This window comes from Vulpes lagopus, chromosome 16 (assembly GCF_018345385.1).
Source record: "Vulpes lagopus strain Blue_001 chromosome 16, ASM1834538v1, whole genome shotgun sequence".
NCBI classification, from domain to species: domain Eukaryota; kingdom Metazoa; phylum Chordata; class Mammalia; order Carnivora; family Canidae; genus Vulpes; species Vulpes lagopus.
Window position 1 is genome coordinate 19,045,158 of NC_054839.1, and position 18,932 is coordinate 19,064,089.

At 41.5% G+C, this 18,932-nt stretch overlaps 1 protein-coding gene across 1 annotated transcript in view; it reads right to left on the reverse strand.

Annotated features, from left to right (window-relative positions):
* Positions 1-18,340, reverse strand: part of GPC5 (glypican 5) — a 1,350,080-nt gene extending 1,331,740 nt beyond the window's left edge. Inside the window, exon 1 of the mRNA XM_041730895.1 lies at positions 17,804-18,340. Within this exon, the coding sequence (XP_041586829.1) occupies positions 17,804-17,966 (163 nt within the window). The 5' untranslated portion in view covers positions 17,967-18,340. The remainder of the gene's footprint in view (positions 1-17,803) is intronic.
* Between the last annotated feature and the right edge of the window lie 592 nt (positions 18,341-18,932).

An 18,932-nucleotide genomic window follows, 5' to 3' on the forward strand; every position in this document is an offset into this window, starting at 1 on the left:
GCTCTCTCAAATAAATAAATAAAATATTAAAAAAAAGAAAAAAGAAACCGGGTATCTAACCATTCTTCCTTCTCCATCTGCTCCATCCACTTTTTCAAGAAAGGCTTCTCTAAGTGGTGTTAAGTTAAAAAAAAAAAAAAAATGTCCCAGGGAAATGATTTTAAAAAGTGAGTTAAGTCAAAAAAAAAAAAAAAAAAGTGAGTTAAGTCAAAAAACCCTTCCCCTATGCAAATATAATAAATTTGTTTTCTTAAAAATCAAATAAATCAATTCTCTCAAGGGTGGTACTTCTCAGAGCTTGAAGCTAATATGTACTACGTCTCTTGAAGACATATGCTGAGGATGTAGCATTCTTCTCAACCTGGTGAGACACTTTTTGGCTGAGAACACTAATTCAACAGCTACTAGAAATAATATGCAACAGAACATCATTTGGGTTTTCCAGTTACTCTTTGAGGTCAACTCAATCAGAGCTCATAAAAACAGCATCCCAAAGACTGATAAATGTATAAGTTGTCATGTTGTGGGTAGGAGGGGGCATCCCTATAGCATACCTGGGCTCTAAGCACCCTTTATCAGAGGACTGTTTAGGAGATGCTGTCTTCCTTCCACCTGTGCTAAATTACAGAGCAATTTCCTGTTCTCTATTTTGATTAATAAGTCAAATGAATTCATCAAATATTGATTAAACACCTGTTCCATACAAGACACTGTGATAATTATTAAGGATATCAAGAAGGGTTGAATGGAGTTTTGTCCCTTCAGGGCTCAGTCTAGGTGGAAACACATTTGTAAAAAATTTAATTAATGTGACAAAGTGCTATGAAGGAAGTATGTACTCAGTTCTTTGGGGGCACAGGGAAAAAAATGATTTCCTTTTTTTGGAGAGATAAGAGAGGGGGTCAGAGGAGATTTTAACTACCAGCTTTCTAGTCTCCCTACCAACAAAAAAAATACAATATAGAATATAATCCCAAGTTATAATAAGGGGCTGAATTTATTATGGTTAAATTTACCTAAGTTCACAAAGCTGATGAGTAGCAAAACAAACTTGAACTCAGATTGGTCAGACAAGACTGAAGGGAGAGGAAGTAAAAGGATGAAAAGGTAGAGAGTGGAGCTAAGGAAAGGACACTAGAAAAGAAGGCAGGAATTATAACCCTGAGAAATTTAAATGCAATACATAGTAGTTTGAGCTTTCACCAGAAGCACTGGGAAGACATGAAAGATGTCTTGAGATGTGAATCAAACACTGCCAGAATTGTATGTATGAGTTGAACAGCTTTCCTAAGACCTCCTCCTTTTCTTTCCCCACTCAGGTCATTTTCATAGTTAGTGAAAACACTGCCAATTCTATAAGGTGATCACTTTCTGGAATTTTTTTTAACTTGCAGCCAAGAGACCTGGGTCAGTTTCTCCCTCTTGGGGGAAGGTATATGGCAGTCATATTTTCTGCTCTGTGAAGAAGGCTCCTTGCAGCAGAAAAAAAATTCCTAAAGCCACAGAGTAAGAGATCTGTAAACACCCTAGTCTCAATTTTCTTTTTTTAAATCCATCTGCATTCCTGCCTCTGCCCTGTCGTCAGTGTCCCTTGGGATGCCTCAGTGGACTTCCAGTGCATTCCTATTTCAGTTTAGGACATTTTAGTTATGCTTCTGTCACTTGAATCTGAAAGTATGAACTAATTTAGAAGGGCAGTGTTCTCAGCTTTATCTCTACCTTGGAACATTACCCCTTGGAAACATGATGGCAAATGGCTTCCAATGAAGACAAAACTGGAAACGTGACCAATAGACTGTCACAGTAGTCCAAGAGAGAAATGACGTTTCCATTTGTCCTTATAGACATGACCATAATTAGGTACTCTGATTCAGAGATGATTTTAAGAAATAATTCCTAGCTCTTAAGTTAGTTTAGAGCACCGCAATCATTTCAGGGATAATCTGTGTGGACCCATTTTTCATGTGGTGGCTCAGGATCAAAAACTGACCATTCCAAATGGGGAGGAAGCATATGACACCAAAGAGGAAGGGGCCAGATCATGAAGGGTCTACAGGAAAGTCAGCATCATCAGGATAAAGAACAACAAGGTTGCCTGTTTTTTTTTTCTAATATTTTTTTTCTTTATTTATTTATGATAGTTACACAGAGAGAGAGAGAGAGAGAGAGAGAGGCAGAGACACAGGCAGAGGGAGAAGCAGGCTCCATGCACCGGGAGCCCAACGTGGGATTCGATCCCAGGTCCCCAGGATCACGCCCTGGGCCAAAGGCAGGCGCCAAACCACTGCACCACCCAGGGATCCCAGTTGCCTGTTTTGATTGCTGCCCTTGAACTCCAGCCTGAAGCCCTGAAGCATTATTACACAGAGAAGCTCAGGATAGTACAAGTGCAAGGGCTGCACCTCAGTGCTCCTGTGTAAATCACATACATAATCACATACTTATCACAGAGTAAATGAAAAATTCCAATTCATTACAAAAAATCATCTTTGTCAAAAATTCAAAAGACAGAAATTTGTGAAGTCTCTTTTTTATCTCTCCACCCTCTCCCTGTCTCTCCAGCTATTGGGAGAGGCCATCCCCTTCCCTGATGTCCTGTTTTTATGTCTTTACTGAATATACCAGAAATGCAAGGCCCCCAACTGCCCTTTACTTGGGCCATTTGTCCAGTGTTGAGTTTGTATTCACAACAAGCAATCTTGAAGGATAAAGGGCAGGATTGTTTCGGCTTGCTATAGAAGTGGTAACACCACCATCCCGGCCCCCCACCATCCATCAGATCCATCGATCCATCAGAGTCCCTCCCCTGTAATGCAACAAGTACAGGCATCCCTGGAGAGCCCCCTGTGGAGCAGGCTACCCAGCTCCATGCCCGTGCTGCTGACTTACTCTCCCACGGTCTCCTGTCTCCTGTTTTTGCCCGTGAAACATGGAAGCTTTGAACTTGTAAGGGAAACCTCAAACCCTTCACAGCTCCCCCAGCCACCTGCCCAGCCACAGGTAAGCACACCTGGTCTTCCATCTCAGCCACACCTACATGCTTTGGCTTTCCTCCTCCTAATTTTACTCAAGGTTATATACTATTAACAGCACTTTGTGCATTTTGTTTTGGGGTATATTCATACATAAACTGATACTCATGTGTGTGTGTATTTTTTGGTCAGGTTACAGTTTGTTTTTTCCTTTCCTGAATGCTGTACACCATTTGTTCTAATCTGGTTAGATGGCTTTCCTCTCCTGGTTTAATGTCTACATATGATTATCCATAATTTATCATTAAAAAGATATTAATGATATTTACATTAGCTGCATTATTTTTCTGTGCAATGAATATATATGTACATACATACATGTATATATTAAAGTTTATCTAGTTACTTTGTTGGAATACTCTCCTATAAGTTGGAGTTGCTAGGGTAAATGAATTTAATTCATTTAAAGGGTAATTAAATTTAAATTTAATTTAAAGGGTATATGAATTTAAATTTTCAGTGATAACTGCAGAATTCCCTCAAATGTAGAGAGGGTCTTCATCAGTCTTCCTGTTCAGTATCTGTAGATGAGTGCTCTATTTCCTACAATCATAGGAACATTAGTTATCACTATTTTTAATCTTTGACAAAGTGATATTCATAAGAAATTAGTTTTCTTCTGTTAATGCTGAGCTCAAGCATCTTCCATATCCTTGTTAGTCATTTATTATCATTTGGATTCCCTCTTTATGTTCTTTTTTCATTTCCCTTGGAATATTAGTGTCTTTGTCACCAATTTATAAGAGCTCACCTGTGATTAAGGATGTTAACCTTTTGGCAGCAGTGCATTACAGAAGAAATGCCATAGGGTTTTGCCCCCATTTATTTCACTACAATGTTTATTTTTTTGATCACACACAGGTTATGTATTCAAATATAATGTTCATTTTTTTAAAAGAAACACAAAGGTAAATCTCTGAAGGATTTAACACAAGAAATAAAGATGAGATTTGAGTTGTACTGGGAAATCAATTGGGAAGCAGTTGGGAAGTGGACCAGAGAGAGGGACGAGTAGACGAGTAGATGTTGGCCAATTGGGTCATCTAGACATGAAAAGGCACCAGGTGAAAGCACAGTGGTAAAAAAAAAAGAAAAGAAAAAAAAGAAAGCACAGTGGTGGCCACAGGAGTGTGTCCAGAGCTTATAGGGGGCATTTGTGAAGCTAGATCTAGAGAATGTGGCAGCTGGTTAAATTGGTGGAGTGTGCTGAATTAAACTACTATGTTACTATGGGGTATGATCCATTCAATCACATTTCTCACTCAACCATAAATAGCCAGGCACCACCACTGCTCTTCACAAAAAAAGGTGAAGGGAAAGAAAGGGAGAGGAACAATTAATAAAAGCATAATCACAAAGCAGCTGAATGCAAGTAGAGAAATCATCCTTGACTGGAACTTCTAAAAACATTTATAAATTAACTGTAGAACAGATTTATGTCTCTATGCGTTTTAATTACAAATCAAATAGTCTCTGAAAGCTCAAATTTTAAATATTTAAAGTATATAAAGTTTTGTTATAGAGGATCCTGGAAGGAAATAGATCAGTACTGTTAAGTAGCATTATTTAATAAAATATTTATAAGGAGAAGGGTATAGGAAGACTGTAAGAGATACCACAGTATTGCCCAGTTAGTAACTGTGGAGAAGAAGCTGTTACTACATCTTACGGGGCAGGAAAATAAAGTATTGACCAGAATCCAGAGAGTTGTGAAGTCGCCGGCCAAGAGCCCTGTGCTTCGATAAAGGAATGTAGCCAGTCTGTGTGGAGACTCTGTAGGGTGAGACCCCCACAGTCCACCTGTCTGGTCTCCTCTGCAGCACTGCTTCCCTTTGATGACCAGAGGCAAGAATGCCCACTCACACGCTGTCACCACCCAGACACAAAGCAGAGTGGGGCGTCTACCTGATGGGGGTGAGACCTGCCAGCACACTGCACCTTTGTGTCTTTCTCATGGAAGGAAAGCTCTTATCCCCAACACAGGAACACACAAAGACCCATCAGTGCTGACATGTAAAAACACAATAACACACAGCAGAGAATGATCTCCCCATCACCTGTGAAAGTCAACTATATATTGTAGAACCCACCCCTGCTAGCATTCACTCAGCATACTTCCAAGCAAAGTATGACCCTCTTGATCTTCATGGAGTTCATTGAAATGATAATATTTTGTAGAACACTGGTCTTATTTTTTAAACTACATAACAAGAATAAACAAATTTGATTTCACCATGGAATTAAAGTATAAATAATATACTATTTAATGTATTAACTAGAATAAGGAATGAAAACATGGGCTATGTCTCCCAGAGCACAGGATTAATACTCTGAGGGTAAGTGAAGGGAGAGAAACATTTGACAATTTGATATTTTATTAGTAAGAGGGATTTCTACTATGATTTCTTTGCCTGCTCCCTGATCCAGCATAAAGAATCACTTAAATGTATCAAAAAAGAACATTTGTAATAGAGTTAACCATATAGCATTGTGTAGAGAATGGTATTATTTATGGCTTTCTCCCCATACCATGTGGTCCTCAAAAACCACTGAAAGGGAAGAGAAAAAACTTCTATCACCATTCCTATGAAGAAAGAAAAACATTTTCTGAGAAATTGAGTTGTTTGCTAAAGGTCACATAGCGAATAAGAGATAGAGTCAAGACTAAGCTATTTCAAAACTATAAATTCATTGTTATTCAGTAAAATATGTGACCATAATATGGGATAAATTATAAGGTAAAATTTTTTTTTCCTGTTTATCCCATGGCAACATTTCAATGCTTTGTTGGACCTACTATTTTTCCTTATTTTGCAAGTAAGACATCTCCAAAGATGAGTGGAATATTAAATATTTATTAGCCCGAAGCTTCTTTGTGCCCCTGCACTTATAAAAGTAAGTAAAGTTTAGTTTTGTAACTAAAGCTCTTAACTATAGAAACCCAGCTCCTTAAACCCTCACCTGACAAAGAGGACCCTGGACTCATGCATTCCTCAGCTTTTTTCACTCTCCATGTTATTCCTCTTTCCTTCACCTTTTAAGTCAATCAAAAAAAGAAATAATAGGGATCCCTGGGTGGCGCAGCGGTTTGGCGCCTGCCTTTGGCCCAGGGCACGATCCTGGAGACCCGGGATCGAATCCCACGTCGGGCTCCCGGCGCATGGAGCCTGCTTCTCCCTCTGCCTGTGTCTCTGCCTCTCTCTTTCTCTCTGTATGACTATCATAAATAAATAAAATTTAAAAAAATAATAATAATAATAAAATAAAATAAAATAATAAAATAAAATAACTTCGTTAAAAATGACTTTTTCCCCCCAGAGTGAAATGTATTCCAAGCCTGGTGAGAACAGACTGTTAATCTCTTCATTTTATTGACCTACTTCAGTTTCAGCTCATTAAACACACACATTTTCAATGATCAAAAGAAAATGAACCAAATGTAACTTGCTACAACCTTACTAAATAAGAGAGCTATTCAAAAAGCAAATAAATCTGCACAGGTAATTTAATATTGACAATCTTCCATTTAAAGAATATATATGTAATGAGCAAGGACATCCAGAAATAATGTTTACATTCCTTTAGCAATGAAGGCACAGTCTTGCTCTTGCTATCGGACTCCCTCTTGGTTCTTACCCTCTACCAAAAAGAATGTTGAAGAAATCATGAACTGTCCCTTGAAACTGTAAGATAAAGGAAAGCAAAATACTATGAGCTCTAAAAAGTTGGCTGCAAAAATTACTTAATTATATTGCCTATATACAATTATAAAGCTAAAATAAATTTGATGATCACACCACAGAAGAGGAAACCCAATAACTCAAACCATCACCCTAATAAGAGTAATACACAATTTATTTAAAAAGAAATGTTTATGGCTTCTAAACATATTTGAAATATATTTAAGCTCATAGCTGAACCATATCAAAATATGCATGTCTCATTAGCACTGACTTAAATAATCCTTCTATTTAGGTAGGATTTCCTAATACTTCTTGTCAGATATCCTAAATAAATAATCAACTACACTTCACACGGAGAAAAAAATTAGAGAGAGGTTCTAGAGACTAGGTGAGTTTTTCTAAAATTGGAATTGTTGGAAATACTCTGGAGACAGATTTTATCTGCTACCATATATCATGTTTTGTGATTTGTTTGCTTATTCTGAAAGGCTACGGTCTCTACACGTGGTCTGCATGGAGTCTGCACCCCATACTGGTATCTTTTAACAAACAATCGTCCCAGCTCAGGAATAATTCCATAGGTAAGTGATATGTGCTTTACTGCCAACATGAATTAACAAAGGTGGGAGATGGGGAAATTGAAGCATCTTCTAGTTCCTTACTATTAGTCACCTAACAGAAAGAAACCACTTTGCAAAAAAGGGAAAAAGGAAAGAAAAAAATTTAAATAAAACACAAAACCACAATCCAGAGCCAAATATAAATTATATAAATTATATTTGGTCATCTTTATTTTTCTCCATTCTCCTAACAACACACGAATTAATGCTCAAAGTCAGATCAGTCACTGTCTACATGATGATAAAAATGTGTAAATGAATCCCTTAATGTTAAATAATCTTTTCCTTTCAAGATGGACATTTGAGGAAACTTCCAGACATTTGTTTGGCAATTCATTTTCTCTGTTTCAAAAATATTGGATAATGTAGATAAAAATCCCTTTAAGTTTAAACTTAAAAGGGCTGGGTCAGTTTATAGAATTTGTGGCAGAAGTACATAATATTAACTCCTCGAAAATAATTTACTCAACAGCACAACTAAGACCAGCTCAGAATATTTTTTAAAACCTCACCTCCACCATTTCCCATTCTATAAATATTAAGCACAGAAAACATAAGTAAACACAATAAACTGAGTCTGTTAGGTAAGTACACATATAATATTAATTCTACAGATTAAAATTTATTTATTAACTTTGGCCTAATCACAGAACATTAAGATCTATCAATCACAGACCCTACTCTCAAATAGCCTACACTCTAGCAGAGGGAAAGAAATACATTCAAAATTAGTACTACTGCTTTGAGTCCCTACCTTACATTAGAAATAACTAAGTTTTGATCTATATGTGGTGATTTGAGGATTCCAGGGCTGATCAAGGCAAAGACAGGACCTCGAGATGGTAGTAGTATACACTGAACTTTATTTGAGTGGCACTTTGACAGGCTGCATGAGAAAGGATGCCCCTCTTAATAAGAGACCTTCCAGACTCAGTAGTGCAGGACCGCCATCTAGAAGAAGAAATCAGTAAGGACCCTCCCAGGAGAGAGGGGAACAGCAGAAGGGGCTCACATATCTCGTATCTTGGTGAGATCACTCAGCAGCAAGACAGGAAGAAAGTCTCTGAGTCAGAGAGCTTTGAAGGGCAGCAGTAGCTTGGGGTCTTTTCCAGCCCCCAGGTATGCTTTAGCTATGGCTAGCAGATGCTAGGTGCAGTTCTGTGGAGTATGCAAAGCAAGCAGGCTCTAAGTGACTAAAAAAATGCTTATGTGAGCTCTATTTAAAGCAACTGGATGTGTAAAAATTTGAGTTTGGTACTGGAAGGCTTAGGGCTAATGGTCCCAATCTGATGTGAAGTAAAAAGACATACGGGCCAATCTTAACCCATTTAACCCAAAACCAGAAAATCTTTAAAAATATCATTATATATAGTTAGCAGAATCTTGGATAGACTATCCTTCTGTGGAATTCTGAAGTTTAACTTAAGAATCAGAGAGGTTTGAGGGTGTAGCAAATTATTTAACAATTATTTCAATTCTTATTCCATGTCAAACACACTCTAGGCACCAGATATTCTTCGGTGAATAAGGTAACCAACATTCCTGGCTACATAATTTACAGGGCCCGTGCAAAATGGGAATGCCGGACTTTGTTCAGACTTCAGGATGGCAACAACAGAGCATTAAACCAAGCATGGAACCCTGTGTGACTGCACAGGTATCATGCCCATGGCTTTGGCAGACATGTTCTCTTGTCTTATCATGCACACAACCTAGTGGTGACAGAGCAACAGTAAAAAGAAAGAAAATAGGGCACCATGAAAGAAACAAAGGAAATTCTACAATAATGACTGGGGGAACAAAGGTCAGTGAACCTTGAGAAAAGCCTCTCCAAAGAGTTGACATTTCAGCTGAGATCTGAACCAGTCAGTTATATAATGTGTGTATGTGTGAAGGAACCACAGGTTGGACAGTTTATGCCAACAGTTCTCAACCAGGATGATTCTGTCTCCCATGGGACCTTTGGCAATGTCTGGAAATATTCTTGGTTGTCACAACTTGTGGGGTAGGACATTGCTACTGGTAGCTAGTGGGTGATGGTCAGGGAAGCTTCTAACATCATACAATATATAAGACAGTCCCCTGCTCCTCACACAACAAAGAATAATCCAACCCCAAATGTCAGTGGTGCTGGCAATGAACCATCCTGATGCAGAATGGATGTAGATGATGTGCAAAGCCATGAGTGGGGGAAGAATTTATCACATTTACCTTTTACGTTGCAGCCATGTGACTTTATGGTAGTGAATATTGGAGACCTCTATTTTCAACAACATGGTGGTACAGTGAAATACTATACTGTCACTTAAAAAAACATTTAGAAAGATATTTAAGGTCACGGAAATACTGATGTGTTTATAATGGTTACTAAGAAACATAAAGTGACTCTATATTCTTTCAAAAAATAATATTTATATGCTTAGCAGAGGACTGATGAGGGTGTGGAAAAGCTAATGCAAAGAGTTACTGGTGGTTATTTCTGGGTAGTAAATTTTGCTTTCTTTGTACTTTTCAGTACTTTGAATTTTCAAGAGAATGTATATTCTATCATAAAAACATGAAAATGCAAAATCTCATTTTCTTTCTATAAAATTGCATTATGCATTCAACTTATATAGCAGCCATATGTGAACTTGATATGGCTAATCAAAGACCTAGAGGGGATTATGCTAAGTGAAATAAGTCAGACAGAGAAAGACAAATACTATGTGATTTTACTTATATGTGAAATTTTTAAAAATGAAAAGACAAAACAAAGAGAAGCAGACTCATGCATACAGGAGATAAACTGTTGATTACCAGAGTGAAGAGGGGCTGGGGAATAGACAAAAGAGATAAAGGGGATTAAGATTTTTGTAAATCTTAATTTACAGTTGTAAAATAAAAAGTGATGGGATATAATGTACAACATAGGAAATTCATCAATATTACTGTAAAAATTTTGTATGATCACAGATGGTAACTCGACTTATTGCAGGGATCATTTCATAATATGTAAAAATATAAAATCAATATAATGTACACCTGAAATCAACAAGATATTGTATGTCAATTATACTGCAATAAAATGATTAAAATTCTAAAAAATTAAAAATCTTAAAAATAATTTTTAAAAGAAACAGTAAGTGTGAGCAAGGATGTGGAGAAAAAGGAACACTGGTGCACTGCTGATAGGAATACAAACTGGTACAGCCACCGTGGAAGACAGTCTGAAGGTTTCTCAAAAAACTAAAAATACAGTACTCGCACTGCCGGGTATTTATCAAAGAATATGTAAACACTATTCAAAAGAATATATGGGGCAGCCCGGGTGGCTCAGCGGTGTAGCGCCGCCTTCAGCCCGGGGCGTGATCCTGGAGACCTGGGATGGAGTCCCACATCAGGCAGCCTGCAAGGAGCCTGCTTCTCCCTCTGCCTGTGTCTCTGCCTCTCTCTCTCTCTCTCTCTCTCATAAATAAATAAAATTTTTTAAAAAAAGAATCTATGCATTCCTATACTTATTGCAGCATTATTAATAATAGCTAAACTATGGAAGGAGCCCAAGTGCCCATCAACAGATGAATGGATAAAGAAGTGAGATATATATATATATATCATATATCACATATATACATATATACAATAGAATATTATTTGTCCAGAAAAAAAATGAAATCTTGCCATTTGCAACAGCATGAATGGATGGATCTAGAGTATGATGCTAAGTGAAATAAGTCAGAGAAAGACAAATGCCATATGATTTCACTCATTTGTGGAATTTAAGAAATAAAACAAATGAACAAAGGAAAAAAGATGAGGGTGATAAACAAAAACAAACCCTTAAGTATGGAGAACAAAGAGAGAGTTACCAGGGCCGAGGAGTGAGGGGGATAGATGAAATAGGTGAAGGGGACTGAGAGTAAATTGACCTTGTTGAGCACTGAGGAATACAAGGAACTTGTTGAATCACTACATCGTATACCTGAAACTAATACAACACTGTATCTTAACTACACTGAAATTAAAATAAAATCAAATAAATAATTTTTAAAATAATAGAATATAATAATAACATTTTTGAAAAGCTGCCCTATACACTGTGACCCATAGAAGAATGACTAATCACTTTAGGGTGATTTTAACAGTAACATTAGTAAAATTTGAAATTTCTAAAGCTGAAAAGAAGAATTGAGGTCACAGTTGGTGTGTTTTCTTCTAGTTGAAGGTCAGGCTTTTATAAAAGAAGGGTAGATATGGAAAATGACAATTCTCTATTACAAGTAAAGCTATTGTTACTTAACCAACCAGATCAGTCACCACATTCACAGACAATCTATTCCAACAAAGCATATGACTGAAGTTTCTCATGACCCCATTTTAATCAAATGGGTTTATGGTTTCTTCAACAGTTACACCAAGAGGCCACTGATTTATAAATCACTTCTGTTTAAAAGAGGCCTCTGTTTGCTGGAATGTTGCTATTGGTGTTACACCAATTAATGACAAAAGAAATATTACAGACTTAGAAGGTGTCCTTATCAAACCTGGAATGTATATTACATACACACACACACACACACACACACACACACAAAGACAAGACAAAAATCTGTATTCCAGAAAGTCTTAGACAAGCTGGAAACTGGTTGGGGGAAGAATAGAATAATTATAAAATTATATAATTAGAGAATACTATTCTTAAGTTCTCTAAACTGTACCTCTCCTAAAGCCAATTATACAAATACAAGATGTTGGACAGTTGGCAAATGGAACTTAAATTGTGGGATGAAGGTTGGATGGGAACACACACAACATTTATACTTGCTAGCAAGCTAATTATGAGGAACTAGTGTGTGAGTAGTACAATTCAGGCCCCTGAAGGACAGTCATACTTTATATATAGTCTTAAAGTAGAAAATCATACTCTTGTTCTTTTTTTTTTTCATACTGTCGTTCTACCATTAAGCAAATGAAACACAATTCTCGTAGCCCTCAAAGCACACACTCGATTTTGCAGAGGAGAAAGTGACAAGCTGCCCTGACACTGGACCAAGTCTTGATGTTTACAAGTCAACACAGATGACATGCACAGATTTGGAAAGTAATGATGGGACAAAGTCACTGGAGACCTGCCATGAGGCAGGTGAGCCACTAGGACACTCTGCAACCTCGAAAGACTCAGCAGCGCCCTCTTCTTTTTTTTTTTTAAGATTTATTTATTTATTTATTCAGAGAGAGAGAAAGAGAGAGAGAGACAGGCAGAGAGAGAAGCAGGCTCCATGCAGGGAGCCTGACGTGGGACTCGATCCCGGGTCCCCAGGATCACACCCCGGGCTGCAGGTGGCACTAAACCACTAAGCCACCGGGGCTGCCCCCTCTTCTGACCAAAAAGACGGCTGCTGCTGCTGCTGCTGCTGCTTCTGTAAGGACAACCACCCCCACCTTAACCCTCCTTGCTCCTGAGCAAGTAATAAAGACCCCCAATTCCTGAACTGCCCTGCTTCATTCAACAGTCCTTGATACCACCTACCACAAGCCCAAATCTTAGAGAAAGCCCTTTCCTAACTGCCCTTTACCAGGCACCCACAGCTCCTGTGGTGAATGACTGCCCTCACCACAGCAAGCAAGACAAGCCTAATTTGTTTGATTAGGGTTGCTTCTGAAAGGTTTCGGTAGATGGGCTTCAACACAAGGCAATCCTGATATTAATAATCTGCCCCAACATCAGACCATGGGTTCTTCTTATGGCCTTGGAAATTTGATCACCACAACTATGTTACTCAAGTAGCATAAAGGGCTAAATTCACTAGAAACAACAGTCCCAATTTGAGATTATAGTCCATGAATGACTATAGCCACCAACCAGATCACTGTATAAATCCCTAAACACCCCCTACATGCTCTACTTTGTCTCCCTGAATCCAGACTGCAGAACCATGGCTGTGGTAGTGGAAGCAATAGCTCTGGACTCTGCAGCCAGCAGCAAACACAGCTCTGTTTCTTAGAGCCTCCATTAGTTCACGGAAATATATACATTCACATATATATTTACCATAACCTAATAAAAAACATTTAGATAGGTTTCTTAGAGCTTCCATTAGCTCATGAAAAGAAAAATAAAAGATCCACTATAACCTAATATATTCCATTTTGAATAGAAACTTCTTTCCCAATTTATGACTGAAAAAACACTATTCATTATAAAAACATCTTCTGATGTAGAGAGATCTAAAACTAAGATTTCACCCTTAATAGCCAAGTCTAGTTAAAATCAAGACACTAAATAAAAAACTGTAATGATAACAGCATTTTGTGAGCACTTACTATGTGCTCTAGATTTGTGCTATTTTATACACACACACACACACACACACACACACACACATTATTTCATTTCATCCCCGCAACAACCCTTTAAGAACTAATATTTCCATCTTATAGATGATGAAACAGAGGTTTGAAGAGGATAATCAATCAACCTAGGTCCCACAACTACAAGGGGCAGAACCAAGTTTTAAAACCCATCTGTCGGGAAGCCTGGGTGGCTCAGCAGGGAAGTCTGGGTGGCTCAGCAGATTAGCGCCTGCCGTCAGCCCAGGGAGTGATCCTGGAGTCCTGAGATCGAGTCCCACATCAGGCTGCCTGCATGGAGCCTGCCTCTGTCTCTACCTATGTATTTCTGCCTCTCTCTCTCTCTCTCTCTCTGTGTGTGTGTGTGTGTGTGTGTGTGTGTCTCGTGAATAAAGAAATAAATAAAATCTTAAAAAAAAAAATGTCGTTCCAAACTCCAAGGTTACCAGGTAGATTGCTTCTGTTGGGTGTGAGAATGAATCAACACTGTCCCTGAAGCAATTATAAGATTGGATCATAAGGAAAGCATTTAAATAAAACTATACAGCACGAAAATGTCCTTTAGTATTAGATTTTCATTTTGCCACATCAAGTTTATTCTTATTATCCCATTTATGGGCAAAAGCAACCAAGAAACCGTTATCTTTCACAAACTACTCCTTGTACCAATGAACATCCACTTTTTAAAAACCAGTTGGTATATAAATTACCTGAATATAGTCTTGGATTTTTTTATATGCTGATCCTTTCTGAATTACCTTCTTAAAAAAAGGGAAAGAATGCAAGTGTGAACAATGCATGTGTGAAGAGAATTTCAATGGGAAGGCATTATCCCTCCTCCCCAATAAATAAAATAAAAATAAAAGGACCTTTAAAAGACACTTTCACTAAGTTTTTTTTTCCCTGAATAAAATAAACAAGAGCAAAGGGCACCTTGACTGCTACTTAGGAAATAAAATCAGAACGCAGGGAAATCTGTAATTCTAATCACATTTACACCTTCTCTCCTTTTTTAAATTTCTCATCCAACATCCTTAGGAGCTCAATAGGCTTAAAAGAATTGGAGCAGGGTAGAGAACAAAGATGAGGAGAATCTGAGAAACGACTTGAATGGCTGTTCTCATCATTTTAATAATTCCAACTTGGGTAACATAGTTTTCAAAAGATGTAAAAGTCACAAATGCAGGAAGAAACTATAAAAAGTTGTTCTACCTGCTTGTGTCATAAAAATGGCATTCTGACTAGACCTCTCAGGAATTAACCACTTGTGGACAGTGAATGAAGAAAGAAAGCACACACATTTTCAAGGAAACAAGTATCAAATTTAAATGTATGAGCTTTTTTTTTTTTTTTTTAGAGGTCCAGAGGGAGAAGGAGACAGAGAAGGTTAAGCAGGCTCCATGCCCAGCCCCAGTATAGAGCCCAACCGACCTCAGGACCCTGAGATCATGACCTGAGCCGAAACGATAAGTCCAACGTTTTACTGACCGAGACATCCAGGCACCCCCTAAATATATTAGCTTTAGTCAATGAAAGCCCATAAGCCCCCAAAATATGTTTATTACAAGGAATATCAATATTTGCATTCCTACATGGAAATGACTACTTATATAAACTATTGTTCTCTCTTGAGATTGAAGACGATGTCAGAAAATAAGATGCCTGACTGGGGGTGGGGGGTGCACCTGGGTGGCTCAGTGGTTGACTGTCTGCCTTTGGCTCAGGGCGTAATGCCGGGATCCTGGGATCAAGTCCCTCATCAGGCCCCCCATGGGGAGCCTGCTTCTCCCTCTGCCTCTCTCTGTGTCTCTCAGGAATAAATAAATAAAATCTTAAAGAAAAGAAAGAAAATAAGATGCCCAACTACTATACTTAATCAAGCTAAATGTTATAGATCATATATAAATATAAAAATAAAGAAAAACAGTTATGAAGCACATAGTATACTCAATTTGGGAATGAGATCGTTATAGTGGGAAGAAGAGAAGCATCAATGTCAAAAAAAATAGTTCAGTATTTCATTTAAATATTCAAATAAAGCAATGACTAAATATACGGAGACAAGAATGACTCTAACCAAGGTGATTTTAATTCAGAATAATACTTTCATGTGACTTTTTTTTTTAAAGCAAAATCAAGAGAATTTAGTCCTCCTTTTCACCAGCTCCACTGACGCCCCTACAAGTGCAACCCTGCACAGCCCCTTTGGTATGTACTGCCATGATTCTTCCATTACATTAAGCCACTGATTTTTTTTTTTTTTAAGTCTTAGCAAAGGGGACCAATCCAGAATGTCTTAGAAAAGAAGGTGCTTCCCATCCTGGCTCTTTTTTAGGGGTCACATGTATCAAATGCAAATAAGGACATCATTTCCTTCTCTATAGAACAGAGCTTCAGCTTCCCCTTATATCCTGGTAAAAAGGTATGCCAGCGATTGATACTCCGGAAAGTTCCTCTTCAAAAGAGATGAAATATGCAGCAGGTTCTAGAAATGTGACACCTAATCAGTGTGTTGCATTCAGCAGGCTACCAGAAATACTGAGCTATATGAGAAGGGCCATGAAATCAAGGCCTTGCTGGGGAGCTGTCAACGTTTCCTGAACACAATCAGCCAAAATTATGGCATTTGTGGGGCAAAATCTAATAATGCAGGTCAGGATTTCATAAGCTCAATGCCTTCACCCTGTCCCCCTCCCCAAAACAAACTCCCACTTTAGTAGTATTAGCTACTGATAAGTGAGGTTTAGTTTTTTTAATAAAAATAAATGCACTGATACACGAGAACAGGTTTATAAGAGGATAGGTACTATCGTTTGAGGAGAGAATTGCCCTAAGCTGAGAATATCAACTCTTTTGTTTCAATTAATATAGGGGGGAAAAGCACCTAGTACTAAACAGGCATTCAAAGAAATACCTGAAATATTTCAAATATTAAAGACTGGTCATGTAAACGAAAATGGATTCAGTGTTCCCAAATGTCTAGATTTTCCTTGTAGGATGACTGGGAGAATTGGGTTCACAACTAGCAAAGCAATCAAGCAAGACAGCCACAGCTCCGTGGTGCTAAGAGCACGTCTCTTAGCCCTAAAAACTCAGGCAGGGACGTATTTTAGATCCAAGCATCCTCTACAGATTCTTTATCCAACCAATAAGCTCACAGCATTCGTCTGTGTGTTGACTTCACAGTCAGGGTGCATTGCTCCAGCAAGATCATAGCTTCAGACACCTGCTATTGCGTTTGAGAACTAAGACCGAACCGTGCAGACGAAGGTAAACTGGACATCTCGCCGGCAGAGGGAACGTGCGCGGCAGGGGCGGGGCGCGGGGCGCGGGGCGCGGGGCGCGGGGCGCGGGGCTGCACGTGCGGGCACGTCGCGCTTGCCAGAGGCAGATCCACACGGCTTCGATCACGGTCTTCTTGCCCCTTCAGTCTGGGGGTACAGCTCCTCCCTGTTTAGCGAGTGGCTTCCCGATACGTTCGACCTGATCGCCTGTTGCCTCCTCACACTGCAGGCGCCGAAACTGCCCGGCGGTCCGAGAGACACTGGGCAGTTCAGGTTCCCCGCAAGCGGGGCTCGCGGCGGGCGCGGGGGGCGGCGCGGGGTCAGGCCACTGCGCGTTCGGGGTCCGAGTCCTAGTTAAAAAGGAGAGCGGCTGCCCTAGGCAGTGCCCCAGTCTGCGGCAAAGGAGAACGCGAGGCTTGCGATTTAGCATCAAACTTGGAGCGACCGACCAACTCTGTCACCGCGCGAGAAAGCAGCAAACCGGGGCCCGGCGGGGCGGCGCGGAAAGTCCCGCTCGCAGCGGAAACGCAGTCAGGCCGCGCGCCCGCAGCCGTCCCTCCGCCCGCCTCTCCCTCCGCGTCGGCGGAGACCAGGGAGCCGGCGCCGGCGGCCGACGCCCGCAGCCCCGCTCAGCCGCACGCGGGGGCAGGCAGTCCCGCAGATGCGCCGCGCTCGGGGCCCACCCGAGCTCGCCCAGAGTCCTCCCCCACCAGGTTCCCCGCGCCCGGCCGGAGCGCCTGGAAGCTCGTCTTCCCGCGAAGCGCCACCCCGAGAGCCCCGCAGCGCCGAGTGCGCGCTCAGGGCGCCCCCGGCCCGCGTCCAGCGCACGCCCCGCGCCCGCGCGCCCGCCTTACCTGCCCGCGGCGAGTCCGGGAGCCCCTTGACAGCTCCCACCAGGCGCCCCTGGAAAAGTTTCCGAACTTCTTCGCAGCTCTGCATTCCCTCGCTCCGAGGAGACCCAACCAGAGCCAGAAGGAGGAGACAGCAACACCCCGCGCGCCAGCTCCGTGCGTCCATCCTCGGTGTCCTCGTCGCCCCTGCCCACGAGGTGGACACCACTCTCCCCCGCGCGCCCTGCTTGCAGGCGCTGGAAGACGCTCGGCGGTCGCGGTTCCCAAACGGTGCAAGCTGGCGGCCGGCGTGCCGGGGCCGTTTTGGGACACCGGCGTCACCTGGGGGCACCTGGCTTTCTCCCGAGGAGCGCCTAGACTGAGACAGCAGAGTTCTCCAGCTCCCCGCCGTGGGTCTCCCTCTCCCGCGGGGACGCGTTGGCGCTGCACCAGGGAGGAAAACGGCTGGAGCCGCACGGAGCCCGAGAGCATCCAGCTCCCGCCGCCGCCGCCGCCGTGGCCGTGGCCGCGGGCTCAGCCAGCAGCAGCCAACCTGGGACGCGCCCGCCCGCCGCGCTCCGCGGGCAAGCCCCGCCCCTCCAGGCCCGCCCCGCGCCCAGGCCCCGCCCCGCGCCCAGGCTCCGCCCCGCGCCCCGCCCCCGGCGCGCGTCCGGGGGCCGCACCCACCTTCCCGCTGTCACCGCGGGCCCCCGCGGGAGAGACCTCGGAGCCGCCTCGCCCACATGAGAGCCCCGCGGCGCTTTCCCGGTCCTTCCCGAGGAACGACGGGCTGATGGAGATGGAAAGGAGAGCGAGCGTGCGAAGAGGTTCCGAGAAGAGAAGGGATGAGAAAGGCCAGCTGGAAGTAGGATGAAATACTGGACTGGAAGTCGAGGTCTTCGGTCCGGAGGAATTTGTATTGGAAACTGCATGAAATGGCATCTGGGCACAATCCACGGGCAAAAAGCCTGCAGTGGAAGGTCCCAACTCAGAGGCTTGATAGCATTCATAAAAGATGTCCAGAGGGGGGATCCCTGGGTGGCGCAGCGGTTTGGCGCCTGCCTTTGGCCCAGGGCGCGATCCTGGAGACCCGGGATCGAATCGAATCCCATGTTGGGCTCCCGGTGCGTGGAGCCTGCTTCTCCCTCTGCCT